The 19,779-nt window shown below is 36.6% G+C and overlaps 1 protein-coding gene across 3 annotated transcripts in view; it reads left to right on the top strand.

Moving 5' to 3' along the window:
* The window catches only part of CRPPA (CDP-L-ribitol pyrophosphorylase A), a 121,343-nt gene that overhangs the window by 30,766 nt on the left and 70,798 nt on the right, over nucleotides 1-19,779 (top strand). For all 3 annotated transcript variants that reach the window (XR_003259905.2, XM_026105095.2, XM_026105096.2), the window contains exon 4: nucleotides 15,129-15,233. Coding sequence is in view for 2 of the 3 variants with exons in the window: in XM_026105095.2 (XP_025960880.1) it covers nucleotides 15,129-15,233 (105 nt within the window). In the remaining variant the exon portion in view is untranslated. The remainder of the gene's footprint in view (nucleotides 1-15,128; nucleotides 15,234-19,779) is intronic.

A 19,779-nucleotide genomic window follows, 5' to 3' on the forward strand; every position in this document is an offset into this window, starting at 1 on the left:
TATTACTAGGTATTCCAATAGTTAATTATGAAGGTTGTTTTTTTTTGTTTTTTTTTTTGTTTTTTTTTTGTTTTTTTTTTACCACAGTGAAGCAATAATATAGATTTATGACAATATTTCCTTAAAAATAAACCCATACTTTTTCAGTTAGTTATATCAGATAACTGATGCTTAATTCTAACTTTGGTGATATGCCTGTGTATATGCTTGAGAGGAAAAAAAAAAAGACATTCAGGGTCTCACATTATTGTATCTTTATTGGGGCAATGCAAACAATTTGAGAAGTATTGTTGCTGCTTGACGAAAGAAAAATTGGTAATACTTTGCCTTTTTGTGATGCAGCACATAATAAGGAGAGATGCAACAGGGAAGGGAAGGCTTGTCAGGCCTCAAAAGATAGTGGCTGCAGTGTAGGGAAAATAAAGACCACTATTCAGGAGAAAAAATGCTCCTTCTACTTGAGAATAGTTATATTGATTTTAAAATTTTAATAAAATTTCTGTTACATTGTTATATGTACATTTTAACCTGGGAGACCTCTTGGCCCATATAATTGATGTCACTGAACTGTCAGCTAAGTTAATGTTAAAGTGGTTGTGCACATAAGCCAGACTAAAAACACACAAAGTCAATATTGAAATTAAGCAACTGTTCAGAAATCACAGTAGACAGTGAAGCTAAAATGGTGTCTTGCTCTTAAGAGGCCTCATTACTCTGACTTATGTGTCATTAGATAGAGCACTTAGCTGAGAAATGAATAGGCATAATGGGATTTTGTCAGACAGAGGCAGCTACCCTGTATTTGAATTTGCTTAACGCTTTCTGTTATGACTCTTTTTGTTCTGTTGGCATAGGAAAAATAGCTATATTTACTTCTATTTCAGTGAAGTATTATGATGCCTCCACTTTGCAACAGGACTTTGGAATTTGGCACTGGGATGGTCCAGATGTCAGGAATGGATGAATTACATAGGCCTTGTTGTATATGCCTCTGAATGTCACTATGTCACATGTGATGTATATGCATTCTCACCTCACATCCTTATGAATTACAGAACTATTTACATGCCCTTTATTTTGTTAACTGTACACTTCATTTGGTATGGTTATGTGCTTGACACAGTGGGCAAGTGGCAGAGGCAAATTGCTGTAAGAGGAGAAAGAATATTATATAATGTGGTATCTCACAGGCAGGACAGTTGGGCTTTACCTTAACCAGGGGTCGGTCTTAGGGATGTTGGGTAAAAGGCCATATAAATGCATTAAGGGGATAAACTTAATGTCACATCAGTGATCCTAATTCTAGTATGTCCTTATTTGTGAGTTCTTGTTTCCTGCACAATGTAATGAATGTACCACTAAATTTCAATAAATATTCATATTGGATAAGTTAAACTTTTAAATATCAAAAATGTAACTATAAGAAATAAAACCTGTGGAAAAGTTGTAAAATTGCAGAACCCATGATTTACTTCTGTTCTAACTTACCTGGGACAAAAACAGCTAGTTGTGTCTTTTTTTAGATTAATATGAATTGAATTCCTGACTTTTGGAAACATTTTTTCTGTTCATATCGGCCCTTAGGGAAATCAGGAAACTTCAAGTGTAAATTGAAAATCCACCCTTTCCAAAGATAGCAAATAAAGGATGAATTTTTTAGACCAGATTGTTCATTTTTGCTTAAGGTAGTTTCATGTTTCTGTTCAGCTTTTTAAATTAAATAAGAGACTATGCAAAGTATGATCCTGTAAGCCTGAGAGAGGGGGAGGAAAAAAAAAAAAAAAAGGCTTCACTTACTAGAAGTCAGGCATTCCCTGGAGCAGCATCTTAAGAGGAATTAGTGTGTCAGGAAGTCAAGCAGACTACCTTTTTCCTTTCATCGGAGTAGACTGAAACCAATTTTTCTAATACCTGATTCTGACATATTGAGGAATGCACAGAGATCTTTTGTCTTTAATAATACAAAACATCTTGTTATATCATGTCACATTAATGTACAAAGTAAGACAACCACAACGTAGAAAGGCTGTAATAACAAAACTTAACAAAGCATTATGCATCTAAAATGTATTTGTCAAGGTAGGGAAGGCAGCAGGAACAATCAAAAAGCTTTACCTGTCTTCATCTGGCAGAGGAACAGCTGAAAATGGAAACAGAAGAGGAGTATTACGTAGAAGACCCTGAGTGAGCCTTATGAAGGAGATGTCAACAAAAAGTCTAGGGAGCATGATATGATAGATAGAGAGTTGTCAGTATCGATGCTGGAGATCGGATAGAACTGTTCCCCAATTTGACCTTTTTGGGCAAGCCAAGGGTCTTGTGAAGAAAAGAGCTACACACAGCTGAAGAAGAGGTGGGACATACGAAGAGTTCTTGCAGAATAGTCTTCTATGGATGACATGGAAAATTCTGATGGGCTTAAGATCATCTTCATCTGGGAGAATTTAGCACAAAATCTGCACCTTATTTTATGGTGTTTGTATTGAGTATGTAGTTAGTTTGCTCATGTGTTGATAGTAGACCTTCTGTAGATTTTGGAAGATTGCATTTAGCTAATCAGAACAATGAAGCTGAAATTAAAAAGAAAAAGCAGGAATCAGGAATATATCTTACAGGAGGATAAACTTTAACATCGTTAGAGGTGGGTTTTTGGTGCATGTCTACAAGCTCCTTATAAATATCCGTAAGGAACAAACTGACTTTAAGGATGCTGTCTACTCTATGTAGAGACTAGCTTGTTTTGGGACTACATTGAATTAATACATCCTCTGTTCATAGCCAACATTACTCATTTTTTTGGTTGGTAAGGAATCACATTTGCTTATGGGAGGTTACTGCATCTGCCTGAATAGGAGAGAACTGCTATATATAAACGTAGTAATGACAAGATACAAAATAATACTGTGTTAGGGAGAATCATGAAAATACTTTGATGCTAAATTCTGGGAGGCAGATGTCCTTCCATTCCCAAAAAATCGTTACAAGATGCCCCCAGATGAGATCGTGAGGGGGAGGAGATGTTCTGCAAAGTGTCCAACCAGGTCTTCAGTAGAAGAAAAGAAAGGGTTTTTATTTTTGTTTGTTTTGTTTTGTTTTAAAGTAATGAAATCCCAAAATTGTTCTTGTCTGACAAATGCCTGAGAAAGTTCAGGGAAGATTTTGCCAGAATAAGAAAGGAAGTTGGCTATTGTTAGGTCCATTGTAGAAGTATTTGCTCCAAGTATTGTCTTTTTCCATATGTGAATGTATATTCCATGTGGATTTTGTAAACTTTTGAAGTGCTCTTTGAAAGGGCAGAACATTACTGGGATTCTTCTTCTTCAAACATGTGTGAAACGTTTTAGCACTCTCTGTAGCTGGAAGTGGAGTCAGCTGTAGCAATTTAGTAATATTTTGGCATAGGTCAGGCAACTCCTTCGAGGCATAATGTCTAGACTGATTTGGGGATTTTCTGTGGGTTCATTCTTTGTTAAAGAAATCAATGTCTGTCAAATTAACATTGCCAGGAGCAACTGGGGATTAAATGAACAGTAGCGGACAAATTGTTGACTAAAACCTTGGTAACTTTGGGAGCAAGGGTCAGACTCAAAGAAAGAATCAAGGGTCAAAATGTAAGCGAAGTAGAATTTGACATTTAAGTCTAAAATTGGATACCTGAAAAAAGGACTTCCCACCTCCCTCCCAAGATTAGAGATGTCTGAATCTCAAAGGCACATCAACCTTTTTTTCTTCTGTTCACCAAATATTAAACTTTGTGTGTGCGCCAAGGCATCTAAGTTGTGGCAAGGCTGAACAGCTTAACATTTAGCTCAGGTAGAGCTTCATTTGGAGAAAAAAAGATATTTAAAACTTTGCTTGATGCCATTCACTCATGAATTGGTGGTAAGGGCCACAGCTGTTTGTTTTTTGCAGCGTAAAACAGTGTTTAGTGTAAAAACACTAAAAAGAGATAACTATTGTTTTTGACATGGCAAACAGTTGGTAAGATATGTAGATTCTATCATAAGCTGGAATGAGTTATGTTCCTCTACGTTCAACTTTTTTAAAAAGAGACAGACATCTATTCAGAAGTGTATTTTCTTGTAAGGGTGATCAGTTTACCTCATTCTCTTTAAATGTGTCTTGCAGCTTCTATACATGCAGTGTGTGCGTGTGTATATATATAACATACACACACATGAGTATATGGAGGTTCACTTCCTACCTCCCACCCCAGCTTTTGTCATCCACTTTGATAAACTCTGTGTTTTGTTTCGTAATTATATGTTCAAGTCTTCTAAACATATGCCATGTGAAAAACAACAATGATATCCTAACACTGAATTTCATTTTGTGTCTGTAGGTTTTCCTTCTCATCAACTGCATTCTGGAAAACTGAATCCAAAAGTGTTTTAGGAATTAGTCAACAGCTAGCCAAAATGAGTAATAGTAAGCTACTACTTGTATAAAATGTATGAAGACAGGCAAGCCAATCCCCTTCCTGACAGAGCATTCTAAAGATAGCATAAATCCACCTGTCTATAAATGTAATAGGTAGTTACAGTTTTAATGTAATTACCTACTTGGTTGGTGCTATTCAGACTACTTGGTTGAATAATAAAGTAACATAGGTTATTTCAGCTTGTTGAAATTCCCACTCCAGTTCCTTTGATGTCAGATGGTATAATAATATAGATTTTAATTAGCTGTATAATAGTTTCAAGATGGGGAATATCTTAAGTTTTGCATTGCATAATCCAAGCATATGAAGTAACATAACAGAGGAAGGCCTTTCTGCTGATTTGTCCATGAGTAATTGGGATTTTTAGATCTGATTGTTTGACAGGAAAATCTGTGTAGCTCATAGTATCTCATTTCTCTGTACATGAGAAGGTCATGTTTTATTAATAGCATCCCTGTCATCATTCTGGTTCATTTCTGCTTGGATTTTGTCTCTGTTTTTAGACCCGTTAAAAAAGATTATTCTTTCTGAATTTCAGTAGAGCCTAACTTCTGTTCCATTCCATTTCTGCTGAAAATTGGTAAATTTTTGCCTTTGATTCCAGATTATAATGGAGTTAATTTGTAATAATTCAGTTTTGCAAAGAATTTTGATTTGCCTTTCTCCATTCGTCTTTAGGCTGATGCACACTGCCCATCGCTTATGGGCTCATCAGTCCTATCTAAATGAATGCCCTAATTTCTGTAGTCTGCAGGTTGTAGTTGTGATATGCTTTCCAAAGAGATTTTACAGTTACTTCATTTGGCATCTTTTTATCCCAACAGCTCGGTCCTGAGCTTTAGACTAATAAGTAGTTTGCAGGGGTGTTTTCCCCTTCTCTAGTCTTAAAAATCTACCCAATTTTACAGAATTATTTTCAGGATAAATATATTTATTGAATTTTGTTCAGTAATGTTTTCACTTATTCAAAACCTGAAGCTAGATTGGTGGTCTGTTGAGAAAACCATGCTAGTTTAGATAGCTCTGTGCTTGATTAGTTCTTTGGTGCAATGGTAGAGCCAGGATATTGTATGAATCCTCACCTTGCTCTAATTAATTTCTACCACAAGAATGTTTGTGGTAGAATGGAGACGGCCTAATGCCTTTCATAAGAAAAAATAAAAAAGCTTTTTGCTAATGGAATAATTACTTCCATTTTATGGCACTCCTCATCCTGTAGGATCTCAGAGCACTTTGAAAATTTGTATTCCATCTCTTGGAACTGTTTAATGCAATAGTGCAAAGCTGCCATAGCCCTTTGTGAAATCTGAAATCTCTGTAGCAGTGAAAAGGAATTTTGTGTTCAGATACAGTTTGGAGGGGGTATGTGAAAAGACATGCTGCAATTATTCAAATTGGAGATTAGACTGGATTACGAGAATGTTGCTACAAGTGTCATGGGATTAACCCTGGTAAATGCTGAAGTGTACTGTATCCACACTAATCACCACAGTTTGGCACAGATTGAGAAAATGCCAAGTACTGAATGAGAATCACTGTATGCAGAAGATAGGTGATCTCCTATCTAAATTGTGATCTGCTGCTTCTTTTGAGTGTGAAGAAGAATGCAAAGTAGTGATGCTATAACTTTTCATCTGTGAGCTACTGGCTGTTTAATGTATCCAAAGGCAAGGAAAAGGCCTATTTATGACCTTGCATAATTTCAAGAAGTGATTCTCTAAGTGCGTTGTTCCAAGAATGAATAATCTTTTCTATTTAAAAAAATGTAAAAATAAAACACGCACTTTAGCTTGGCCTGAATTTGGCTCACCTCTGCCTCTAACCCTGGTTGAATTGTGTTGGTCACTGCTTAACTTTTAGAACCTGATATATTTAGAAATGTCTTTACTGGGAGACTGAATCACTTCGTTACATTTTCTTAGAATAATGTTCATCTGTAGTTTTATATGTTGGGCAGGTTGTTTTTGTTGTCTACATTACTGATTGGTGTGGCACAAAGAATAACTGAAGCTTTTTTTTTTTGCGTGATCTGTTATTGTTCCAGGATCATATGTCCATACTGTGACTTTAGCAGCAATGAAATTCATGCCAGTTGCTAATCATGTACATGCAATGCATGTGTAGAGCCCTGGCTGCCAGGGGACCTTGTGTCCACCTTGCAAATGGTGTGCTTTAGCTGGTGCCCTGGTATGTGACTTCCACCATGATTCCACCAAAAGGGAAATCAACTGGAGCTCTCCAGTTGTTACAAGACAACCCTGAGAAGCTCAGAAAGAATGTTTGAAGTAGGTAGATTTGGATAACTTCTATCTTAGATAGAATTTGCTTAGCATGAGTAGCCGCACACTTGCTTAGCATAAGTAGCTAAATTTGCTGAAGCCTTAGGCCGCGCTCCTAGTTCGTTAAGAAAAGGCCTCAGAGCTGGTGCAGGCTGGAAAGATAAGGGAGTTACAAGCAGTCTGCATTCCTGTGCCCCACTCTCCGAAAGGGAGGATGCCAAGGCTGAGAAATAAGGTCTGTTTGGGCGCCAAGACCTTGGGAAGCAAAAAGCTTCCTCTCACTGTTAAAACAGTGATGATTAAGGGGTCTGGATTATGTCTTCTTCCTCAGGGCCTTGGAAGATAACACCTACTGACCCAACTGGGGCAGTGTTAATTAATTGACCAGGACCTTGAGAAGCAGGGGTGGGACCCAGGGAAATGTGAAGAAATCATTAACCAATCAGTGTAAGAGAGGAAGGAAGTCACAAATATGGCAAATAAGAGGAAGGAAGTCACAAATATGGCAAATTTGATTGTATAAATGCTACCTGAAAAGTTGGGGGGGTGTGCTCGATTTGTGGAAAACCACCGAGCACCCAGGCTTGCGCAATTCTGAAATAAATAAACAAATGTCTCTCCTGAGTGTGTAATTATTGGCTTATTGCACACCGGGCAACGAATCCGCTTTTCGGACAACACAGTGGTGCAGTCAAGCACATTCTGTGTGATTCTGTGTACAGAGGCAGGAAATGCTTGCTCGAGAAAGAATTCCTCCTGCACCTGATATTGCTGATGTAGACACTCCCCTTGACATTTCTTGTTTGTGCGTACTGATACCTTTGCTTTGCCCTGCGAAGTGCCTCCAGCTATTCTGTGCTGAGTTTTTGTTTTTAAATAGCAAAGCTGCACTTTCCCTCTTTCCACAGGTTGAGCATGATTTGTCTAAGAGGACATAACAGACCTCTTTCACTGGAAGGGCTGAATTATGGCTTAGTCTGGCTATGTAGGAGTTAGGGCGCTCCATCCAGTCTTCAAAAAGAACTAAGGACTTACAGAATGATTTTTTTATATAATATATATAATTATATATATATTATGATATATATATATATCATATATATATATATAATGATTTTAATGTAAAGTTGAACTCGGGTACTACTTTTAGAGGATGATTGGTTTGTTTGGATCTTGCCTTTGCAGAGACGGAAGCAATAGCATCTAGAATAAGATTAAGACTTAAAGATTAAGTTTTAATGATAAAAACACTATCATAGTAAGGGATGGCTCTTACACTTTCTCAAGATGATTCCAAAACTGTGGGTCTCTTTTATTCAGTCACTGCTAACGTTGCTGGGGCTTTCATAGCCTTATGCTGGGATCTAGTCTTGTGATTATAATTCATCTCATATTTCATTTTGAGGTCAGAGGTAGATAATGATAGTTAACAAAATGAACATCTTTACTAATTAGATAGCTACCTTATTTCAAGGGTTTTTCTGTAGTGATTCCAAGCTGAATCTGCATCAAAGCAGACGACAGTTTTTCTCAGAAGTTTTGTTAGAATGGGATCCTGAAAATAAGTTGGTTTCTTTTTGGTTTTGTTTGTTTGGTTTTTAAATCTAGCTTATTTGTCCTAGATCATATCCTTTGGTCACAGAATCTGATATGCTATTCTATTTTACAAAATTTGCTTTGAAGAAAATTGCAGCAGCTTGTCCAAAATGGATAGAAATATACATATGAAAAGTTTATTCCTAGATCTGGCAAATGATTTCATTTAGTTTATGCTCATAAATGCAAACTTTATCATATTTAAATGTTTGTGTTCTCAGCATCCATATGCATTTCTGAATCCCACTGAGCTTTTGCTTTTACATATTGTGATAGTGAGTTCTTCAAGCAAATTTGTGCTTTGTGTTAAAAAAAAAAATACATATATATATACACACACACACACACACACACACACACACACACACACACACACACACACACACATAGAGATACAGATACATTAGTGGAGTGGTCCCCAACCTTGGCTGATAGGCAAAACTTTAAACAGTGATAAGGTTAGCAAATATCATGTTGCCCACACTGAGTGCTTTGTGCTCAGCATTTTTGCCTGTGGGGCTACTACTTCTATTGCCTAGCAGCAAGTTATGTTCAGTTAATAGTAATTGTCAGTCTCAGCAGATTATAAACTGCTTTCCAAGATAACTAAGAGTAATAAAATGCATAGCAGGCTTTACTTTGAAGCTAACATGTCGATGGCAGCAGTACAGAATGTGGCTGCTGCGGATGGCAGCGTGGGCTGCAATCACTGACCCAGACAATTCATTACAGAAACAGGAGAAGCAAAATTACTCGTTGTTCAATTTCAAATCAGAATTGACAGACAGGTAGAGATTTCAGTGACGTTAAGTCAATGTACAGTCAATACACAGTTTTTGAAAATCAGCAGCTGGGAGGAAGGAAATCTAAATGAATGCCTACACTAAATTAGAGCCTTCAGGATCTTAGGCTTTAAGCTCTGCTGCTAACATGTGAGTTCAGCTCTTGTGTTCAGTTTTTCTTGGTGACAGACCTTTTAGCATGTGGGATCTTGGAATGAGCTAATGCAGAAGTTGTTTAATGGGTATTTAGTGGGCTTAGAGGCAAACTGAATACCAAATGGGCAGTTGGGAAGTAATATGGGGATCTAAAGGTAGAGCACAGGGAAATCATGGCATGTTTGCAGAGGGCACTTGGAGTTACTACAGTGAAAGACATTGGGATATAGGTTACAGATCTGTAACTCTCCCCCCCCACCACCAAAAAAAAAAAAAAGAAGAACCAGGGTTGCTTAATTCTGTTACAGAGTAGATTGCTGTATCTTTATTTATCTTCCTTGTGAACCACACCTGCATCTGGATGTGTGTAGTAGCAGTTTCAAAAATTGACTTCAGTAGAATTTGCTTTGGAGATGAACTTATTCCCATTTCCAGTGATGTCATTGCTTCCTGGTTCACTGCTTCTTCCTCCCATTTGCTGCTTCTGTCAGTTCTCACTTACCTGTTGTGTACTGCTGTGCTAGTTGTGAGTCCAGTATTAAAGCTACCTTAACATCAGCACTGATACTTTTTTGGATTCTGTGGTAATGAATGTGGCAAAAAATATTACAAAATATGGTAAGAAAAACCTGCAGATTTGGCAAGAGCTTGTGCCTGCTGCTTTTTAAAACTTGGTAGAATGTTCTCGATGCTGAATAACAGGCTGTTTCTGATGCACTCTGGCACTTCAGTAGTGGAAACTCTCGATTTGCCAACAACTGGAAAAAATCATAAAGCCCGGCTATTGTTAATTGGCTGTGCATTTTAATTGCAAGTCATATTGCTATAGAATGGTTTTGTATGGGAGAGTAAAATGGGGTCACTTGCTGTCAACAAGGGAAAAAGTACTTCAGATCACATAGGCAATAACTATAGAAGTGTAAAAGATGTTCTGGAAAGGCTATAAAAGCATTTCTGTAAAGGAACAAACCTGAAGATTTTGTTTGAGTGAATACTTAAAAGAATATTGATTTCTTTTTGTTATTTTGTAAGCATGATAACTTGTGAATGATGAATCAATAAGAAAATGACAATGCTGTAATGAAAAATTTTATTGCACTTGCCTTTATTCTGCTTTATGGCTGTTAGATTCCAAATATCCATTCGAAATCTTTTAATGATAAAAGATACAGTAAAACAGCATGTTAACAGTAAAGCAATTGTTAATTTTAATGGTAAATACTGCTTCTTTCTCATTTTAATTGTTTGGAGTATTATATTGCAAACAAGTTAGCTATGTCCTTTCGGTAAGTAGTAGGCAGATACGGTCTGTGTAGCTGCTCTTTTCTCTAACCCCCCATTTTCCATGTTTTATGCTAGGCGATCACAGTATAGCTTGCTTCTTAGGAAATAATATTTGTTATCAAAATATTTTGAAGCTAATCCAGGGGAATGGGAAAGAAAAGTTGATGCAATCCTAATATCTGGATCTCATTGCACCTTTATCACTTTATCCAAACATCCACTCTTAAAAAAAAAAAAAAAATCATTTTCAGTCCCCCAAAATAACTATTAGAATGCCTTTGAATATCCAGTGGTTCAAAAGTGTTTTTTAAATAATATATTTCTTTCTGTGTCATTTAACAAGCTAAACTAATCTGTTTTCTTTCTATTGTGGATATGCTTTGTACCAGTGTTTCCAGCTGTTTACACCATTTCAGATCTGTGGTTTGAAACTTAAACTATGTCTACTGTTTCACAAAGCTATGTGTTCATAAGAAGTATGGTGAACTGTTCTGTGTCAAACCTTTTGTTATAAAGTCTTTCAATCAAAGCAAGACTTCAGAAGTAATAAGAGTTTTAAACAGATTGTAGTAAAGTGGCTCTGGATGTACAATTAAATAAATAGAGGGTTTGGGATGCCTGCGTCAGTAAGAATTTTGCTTATAGATGATCTACCATTTTTTATTATGAGCATTCCTTTGTAATGCTTAATTTCTTTAACTGAATTTCTTAGAGAAATAGCAAAGTCTTCAAATTCTACACCTTGTATATGAATTTAAAAATTCACTTATATGGAGCTGTTCAGCATAGTAGATACTGTATATAAACTAAGCTGGTCTTGAGTTGATAATTTCATTTCATTGTTCACCTCTGACATCAATGTATCGGACTTGCAGAACAGTACACTGTGACAATATGTTTAGGTTTAAATAATTACAGATAATTAGAGTGGTAAATGTCCTGATGTACAAGTGTTAGTGAAATATGCTTTTAATTATTACTTTTGTTTTGTGTCATATTTCACCCCTTGAAGTCAGCAATACCCTCAAGATGCCTTATCCCATTTATGGAACTTTTCCACTCCCTAGTAATTATGTGTAATTAATACCTTGCTAAAAAGTTGGAGTTGCTTCATCTTGTCCTAGTACCACTTGTTACTCCTATTTAAAATTACAAATTAGTTTTAATTAAAATTAAAATAAGATATTTCAAAGATAAAATTTCCTGGAAGTTTCTATTCCATTCTAAGGCAAAAGAAAAACCTGTTTTGTTTTGTTTTTTTTTTTTTTAATGTGCACGTTATGGATGCTAGTAAAAATTAGTTTGCATTCTACCCAAAGAATTTCCTCAGAAAGAAAATATTTTGGTAATAAATATTTGGAATCCAAAGTTACTGGGACATTACTAGTTTCATGGGTGATTCATCTCTGAGTCTCTGTATTTGAGAGATTTAGTTATTTTTTAGTTTTTGCATAATTTTCTTTAGTATTCTTTAAGACGTCCTCTTTATTGTTTAGTTTTTTTAATCTTGCTTTTTTTATTTTGTTTAGGTACTCAAAGCAATTAAAAACTGCTGTAAAGAAGTGTAAAGCTTAAATTATTTTTATTTCCAGGTGGGTTGTATAAAAGGATCTTCTTTTTGATTGCAGTCATGACAATCTAAAAAGATAAAACTTATTAATTTAATATAAAAGCAACAACTATGATTTTTCTAAGACTTTTCTGTATATTAATAATATAATTCAGATTTATAATGCTGATGAATTTCTTGAATTTTACTGATGCATTATAACACAAGAATAGAAACTAAAAATTTTCTTTTTGCTTTTTTATTAAACTTCAGGAAATAAAGAAAACTAGCAAGTTATATTTCAGCACTCTCACTTAGATATTCTTTACCAGTTTAGACTTTTGCATTATTGACAATTTTGAATTCTTGGATCTTTGAGGCAGTGTACTTTTCCCTAAATGTTTTTTGATGAGCTTTATTTTAAACTCTTATTTCTAAGGAATGTTTTTAAGGAATGTATTTTGGGCAAATTTGCAGTTGCTTGGGGGAAAAGCTCTGAAAGAGAATTCAGAGCCACATATTTTTACTTTCTTGGCAAACAATAGAAAAAACCCAAATCCCCTATATTAGATATTGGACAGTAGCATCATTATTAACTCCAAGGAAGACATTTAAGAATGAAATGAAATGTCTATACTCTGTTTAGAGCATGTCTGTTTAAAAGCCTTGGTACCAGGGAGTGGAAGTTTTGCGTTTGTAAAGAAAACCCATTTGTAAGAAAACATCTCCAGGGAGATTATGAGTTATTAGGTATGGCATTTGTACTGCACAGACTGTCCCATACTCTTCTGAACCCTAGAATTTGTGGACACCTGGTGAAAATTTGACGTACTGGAAGGGTTATTTCAACTTCTGTAAAGGAAAGCTCATGCATTGCAAAGTTACTTGTTGTCAGCTACAGCCTCAAGGCTGAGCAAGCTGATATGGCCTACTTGCATTTTCATGAGGTGTTTGACTGCAGCTTTTGCTCTTTAATAAACTGAACAGTTTTGGGATAATAGGGAGCAACCTCACATGAATCAATTATTTCTTAAAAGATAAGAGACAGGATAGGAATACCTGATCAGTTTTCATAGCAGGAAATCACCGGTGAAGTTTTGTAAAGACCAGTGCCAGGGCCTGTGCAGTTTGATTTATTCATAATTAATTTGGAACAGGAAGTGTCACAGAGTGATACTCAGTTTTTCTGGGTAGTATAGATGAGGGCTGCCTCAGAAAGGTTGCAGAAGGCTCTTAGGAGACTGGGTGTTTAAAATGAAGGATTGAATTCAGTGTAGAATGTAAATGTGATGTTCATGGAGGGGGAAGAATTCTAATACTGTATGGGAAATGATGGAAGCTGATTGACTATTGCTTCTTAAAAGTGAGATCTAGGCTTCTAAGATCTGGTTTTAAGAAAATGTTAGCTAATTGCTCAGTCATGATCAAATGGCAAATTGAACATTAAGAATAAATAGAGATGGGAAAGAAAGGATACTGGCAGTAAGAGCATTAGTACGCCATTGTATAAATCTTGTTTCTTGGATAGGATGTACAGTTCCAATTTCCCTGTCTCAGAAAGGATATAGTAGAACTGGAAATGCTTTAGAGAAGGGCAAAAGGGTTGATCAAAGCTGTGGAGCAGCTTCCACGCATGGAATGACTGAATAAATTTTGGACTCTATCTGTGGAAAGAGATAACTGAGAAGAGATGCAAAGAAGCCCTAAGAAGAACAGGGAAGGAGGTTTTGCTCTCCCTTTTCCATCAAAACTGCAAAGGATAAGAGATGAAAAGAGTTGATGTCAGCTTCAAAACAAAGTAAATAAAGGGGATTTTGTATTGCAGTTTATAATTTAAACTGTGACACTCCGTGATGCAGGTGCTAAAAGCCTATCTCTACTCAAAAAGGAACTGGATAAATTGAGGGTTCATGTAATTTGTTGAGGACTGTTAAGATGTTCACTTCTGGTTCAGCTTGCCTCTCAGGGACTTCTTAATTTGGAGATTTCCTAAGCCAGGATAATAGCTTTAAAGGAGTCCAGGAAACTCCTATAACAAGATGTGATTGCCGATGTCATATGTGGGGTTACATATCTTGGACTATCCATTGCTGACCTCCATTGTTGTCCAGACCTGGACGTTGGACTAGATAGCCTGTAGTCTTACCGAGTGCATCCATTCTTATGAAAGACTTAAATTCTCATTCCTAATTACATATAATTCATGCTTCTGGACTGATAATTTAGCAGTATGAGAATAGACTAGAATTTGCCTATCTTAACCGGGCCAAGGCGTTTTGAGGTAGTCATTTTTGGTAAGCCCCTATTTCCTGCTTTGAGACCTAACTATATTTGGGCTCAAGAGAGATTCTGTTCCCTAATTAGCCTTCCAATATTAGAATTCTTATAATCACTAACTATAGGAGACCAAACTGCTTAGACAGGGCATTTTGAGAGAAGAATGCTTTTTCTACCTGCCTGAGGGTGGAAAAGCTTTTGCACCTTTTTTTTTAAACTGGGAAGCTTATGGCGCACATGGAACCTTGCTGGTTTTTGTGGAGAAAAATAGAGGGAATATGGAAATTCTCAGTTAATACCCTCCTTTTTTGATGCTGAAGCAAGCCAAAACAGACAAAGCATTTGAAGAAAATACCATGCTTCTGCTGTTTAGAGCGCAGTGAACAAGCTAATAAGTTTTTTTTCCTCTTGTTTGATTTCATTTAGTGAGGCCTCAATTCTACCAACAATTTTTCATAAATGTAACTTACTGGGTTAGTCAAGCTCCTAAAGGTGTAGCAAGATACTGGCAGCACCTAATTAGATTCTTTTATAGTTTAAGCTGTTTATTTAACTCCCATAAAATTTTGCTGAGTAGTTAGAATTAAGCATAAGCATTTTGGAAGGGTTTTATTTCTGATCAGTTCTGAACCTACAACATGCACTAATCTGGACAGGACTGTTGAGAAATAAGGTTTAATTAATGAAAGAAGTGGTTTATTACTTAAAAGTATTTTTTTTTAAGAGTAATTAAAAATATTTATTCTTTTTTTTAATTACAACAGTGTACTGACTATGACCTGGATTATGGAACTGAATGTTTGCATCTGGCTCTGAAATATGGTAAAACAAAGGCCAAACTTATTGAAGGAACAGCTGACCTCTGGAAGGTAAAGGCGATATTAATCTCTATTTTTTTATATGTTTATTTTAAATGAATAAAAGTAGCATGCCAGCTAAACTTTATCTAACAGTAAATATTTAAAACTGTCTTAAATTGTAATACTTGTGCTTTTCCAAATTTCAAAATTTTGAATATACAAGAATGTTTTATAACAATTAAGAGGCCAACTTTCCTTGTATAAATGCTTAGTTGCTCAAAGAACTAAAGCTTATACTTTCAGGAGCTGGAGAAAGAGAAGGTTCTTCCAACCCCCACCATCTAATCTCATTCTTCATGCAGACTGATAGTAGTAGTTTTACTGTCTTGAAGTTGAAAACCCATCAAAGATCTAAGCATGGGTTAAGGTCAGCTGAATGCTTTGCAGCATTCAGTGCTAGGCCGTATAATAAGGAGACAGTAGGGTCTATTAGGATAGTGATAATCCTTCAGAATTAGAGAGGGAGGCCAGGGCTTTGTCAATAGGGTATTTTGAAAAATTCTCATTACCAATTGGTTATTTCTTACTGCTTGCAGTACTATAAATGCGACTTTCATGCATAGTAACAAAAGAAGCAGTAACTATTTTTGAAAATAAAAAGTAGAAATATAGGGCTGAGTCTAGAATTTAACATGTGGAGAGATTTAGTGATTTTTAATAGATTTTAGTTCAGTTGGTATCTGGTGATGACTGTGGAACTAATAGTCTCTTAAATCCATTCTTGCAGTTGGAGGCCATGTCACAAGAGTAAATCTCCGTAAAAGTGTGTATTGAGTCTGACAGCAGTACTGCGTGTTTATTTGGGCTTATAGCTAAAACAAGGAAGGCATCTGTCCCAAAATCTAATGCTCTGTTCCAACTAGTGGGGCAGGGGAAGGGAAGCAAAACAAACGAACAAAACTCCTTTACTTCCCTGTGGCCTTGATTTGGATTCTGTTCCTGCCTCTTTCATTGTCTATCGAGTGAGTTTGGGTAGAGTGTTTTGCCTTTTTAACCTCTGCATGCCCTTGTTTCTTAACCATAAAATAAAGATAATGACCATCCCCCTGATAGATTACTTAGAGATTTAATGCTAAAAGGTATATGCGTGAAGGTATGTGTCAGTATCTGTTAATATTATTAACATTTCTGATAATTTTCAATAAAATTGTGTTATTTATTAATTTTGTCTTACCTCTCGACACCATTTTTGTCTATGATATCTCAGAAAACAAACTCTACAAAATAGCTTTACAATGTTTCCTAAGCCTCAAATCTTTTGCCTGCTCTATATTTACAATTGTGGTTAAATATAACTTTGATTTTCTCACTGAGTTCATATTGCCTTCAGATTAACATGAGCTGTTCTAGAGTTCATTGTTACAGACTGTTTACAGACTCAGGCAGGTGTTACCTGGGTTACTTAATACAGCATGTATTTGGAACTAGGAAGACCAGGCATGTCCTTAAATAATCAGAGAATTTGTAAAAATACTGATCTATGATCTATAAAACTAAGAAATGAAATTTGCTTTCTCCTACTTCCTCTATATCCCTTGCCTAATTCCCTCCACCTTTTCTTTGAGGACAGCTTTTTCTCTGATGCCAAATATCTGGCTAGCAACGATCTCGTTTTAGAACAGTTCATTATTCAGTAACAGTAGAAAGTTTAAGACCTCTTCAGTCCTTTTTTTGTTTGCTTTTTTAACATCATTCACCTTTTTTGATAATGACTGTACATTTCTACTGACTGACAAAGCTGGTGTGGAATCAGGTGCCAAAGAATATGTCCCTGCTGCTTAAAAATATCTGATTTCATTGTTTTGGTTTGTGGGGCATTGTTCTCTCTCAGTAGCTCTTGTCATGAGATTTTTTTCATTGTTTTTTGATTCATAAGCACATTGAAGGTTCTGGAAACAGCTCAAATCACTTCACCTGTCTTTGACAGTATATTTGCTCTAATGGGGTGTGATTTCTAATAATGTGACAATAAATCTTAGGCAGGTGGTTTCCTGAATCTGTAGTGCAAAGTTTCTCTGTAATTTAGCAACAGTATTTACTTACGCATTGCACACAGCAGCTTCTTTCAGCATCTTTCTGAGGAGAAAATATATCTGAAATGGAATCTTTATACCCTTTTATACCCTTAAATTATTATTTATTAAATTATTATTTATTAAATTATATGCTTTAGTTCTTTGTTTATAATCTGTAGCTACTACTGATGCCCAGCAGATGAAAAGTAGTCCTTCGACCTGGAATCACAAAATAATTTAGGTTGAAAGAAGTCTCTATGTCCTCTGGTCCAACCGCCTATCAGATTAGTTAATTACATTGTCTATAGCCTGGTCCAGTTGAGTTTTGAGTATCTCCAAGAATGAAAATTCCACAAACTCTCTGGAAAACTATTCCAGTACTTTTCCACCGTTACTGGGGAGATGTTTTTCCTAATATCTAATTGGCATTTCCCTTGCTTCCTCTTACACTATGAAAGGATGTGAGGGCAGCAGAGATACCACCAAGAGGAGTCTGGCCTAATCCTCTCTATAACTACTAGGTGTGTCTGTGTGTCTGTCCTTAGTCTTCTATTCTTTGGGCTGTACAAGCCCAGTTTTCTCTCACCATCTGTGATCTTCTGCTGGACTCACGCCAGTCCATCAGTGTCTTACACTGGGAAGCCCTAAACTGGAAGTAGTACTCAGATGTGGTCTCAAAAGCACCAAATAGAATCGCAGAACAGTTGAGGTTGGAAGGGACCTCTGGAGATCCTCTAGTCCAACCCCCCTGCTCAAGCAGGGTCACCTACAGCACATTTCCAAGGATTTTGTCTAAATGGCTTTTGAATATCTGCAAGGAAGAAGATTCCACAACCTCTCTGGGCAACCTGTTCCAGTGCTCTGTCACCGTCACAGTAAAGTTTTTTTTTTTTCTCATGTTCAGACGGAACTGACTGTGTTTCAGTTTGTGCCCGTTGCCTGTCGTCCTGTCACTGGGCACCACTGAGAAGAGTCTGGCTCCATCCTCTTGACACCCTCCCTTTCAGATACTTACACACACTGATAAGATCCCCCTCAGTCTTCTCTTCTCCAGGATGAACAGTGCCAGCTCTCTCAGCCTTTCCTCATATGAGAGATGCTCCAGTCCCTTAATCATCTTAGTAGCCCTCTGTTGAACACGCTCCAGTAGCTCTATGTCTCTCTTGTATTGGGGAGCCCAGAACTGGATGCAGTACTCCAGGTGTGGCCTCACCAGGGCTGAGTAGAGGAGGACCATCACCTCCCTCGACCTGCTGGCAATGCTCTTCCTAATGCAGCAGGATACCATTGGCCTTCTTGGACACAAGGGCACATTGCTGGCTCACAGTTAGCTTGTTGTCCACCAGGACTCCCAGGTCCTTCTCTGCAGAGCTGCTTTCTAGCTGACCAGCCCCCAGCCTGTACTGGTGCGTGGAGTTATTCCTCCCTCGGTCCTCCCTGCACTTGCTTTTGTTGAACTTCATGATGGTCCTCCCTGCCCCTCTCTCCAGCCTGTCCAGGTCTCTGAATGGCAGCACAGCCCTCTGGTGTATCAGCCGCTCCTTCCAGACAGCTCCAACAACTATTTCTATGTTTAGCTTAGTCATTTGATTAAAAAAAAAAAAAAAAAAAAAGTAACAAAAGAACTGTTATGGTCTGGGTAAAAAATGTAGCGCTCTACTGCAGACTTTGCTTATTCTTTCTTGCATTGTGATTTTTGCATCTTTACCTTGGCAGCAGGCATGTAGAGTGCCTTCATATTTTCTATAAGGGAGTGATGGTTAAATTTTTCTTTCATGGCTGCTTCGGATGGTTTTGAATTGTCCAGCTGGGGTGAGACTCAAGAATGCAAGTATCCTAATTTAGTGAATAGCCTAACCAGTAGGCTATAATACAAAAGCTCGATAGTGATACAGACATGAAACACACCTTTAAAAATGGTGAATTTTTGTTTTATTTTCTGTTATTCCTTTGAAGAAAACTGTTTTTTTAAGGAAAAACTAATTAATGCAGTGCACAAAAATAGCTTAATGAGAGATGAACTTAGTTTTTTGTATATTAGTTTTTTATTATGTAACTCCTGGGATCTGCTGTCATAGTAGAGTTTCACATTTATTTTTATGATTCTTTGCTATTATTTCCATATCACTGACAGGTGCAAAAAGGAAAAAGTTCTACTTTAAGCACAGTTCAAAAGATTTTTTTTTCTTCCACAGTGGCTTGAGAATAACATTTCCTTCTTTAAAGTATTAAGTATTCTATACTTGAAAAAATCAGTGAGCCATATATGCTAATTAGCAATGTGTTTCCCTTTCCTTCCTTATTTTCTGAGCTCATCCGGTTATGTGTAGGTATTTATGATATAAGGAAAATGTGTGTTGGTTTCAGAGAAATAGATAAGGTAATTGTTGCATAAACTGACTACCTTTAACAAAGCAGTTGAGCAGAGAATATGACATCTACAGAATATAGTTTTATTTGTTGTTATCCACATCATTCCCTTAGAGGCTAAGGTCCAGTGTTCCTTGCTGTGAAGAATGTCAGTTCGTATCGTTTTTACA

Source organism: Dromaius novaehollandiae, chromosome 2, assembly GCF_036370855.1.
Source record: "Dromaius novaehollandiae isolate bDroNov1 chromosome 2, bDroNov1.hap1, whole genome shotgun sequence".
Classification (NCBI taxonomy): domain Eukaryota; kingdom Metazoa; phylum Chordata; class Aves; order Casuariiformes; family Dromaiidae; genus Dromaius; species Dromaius novaehollandiae.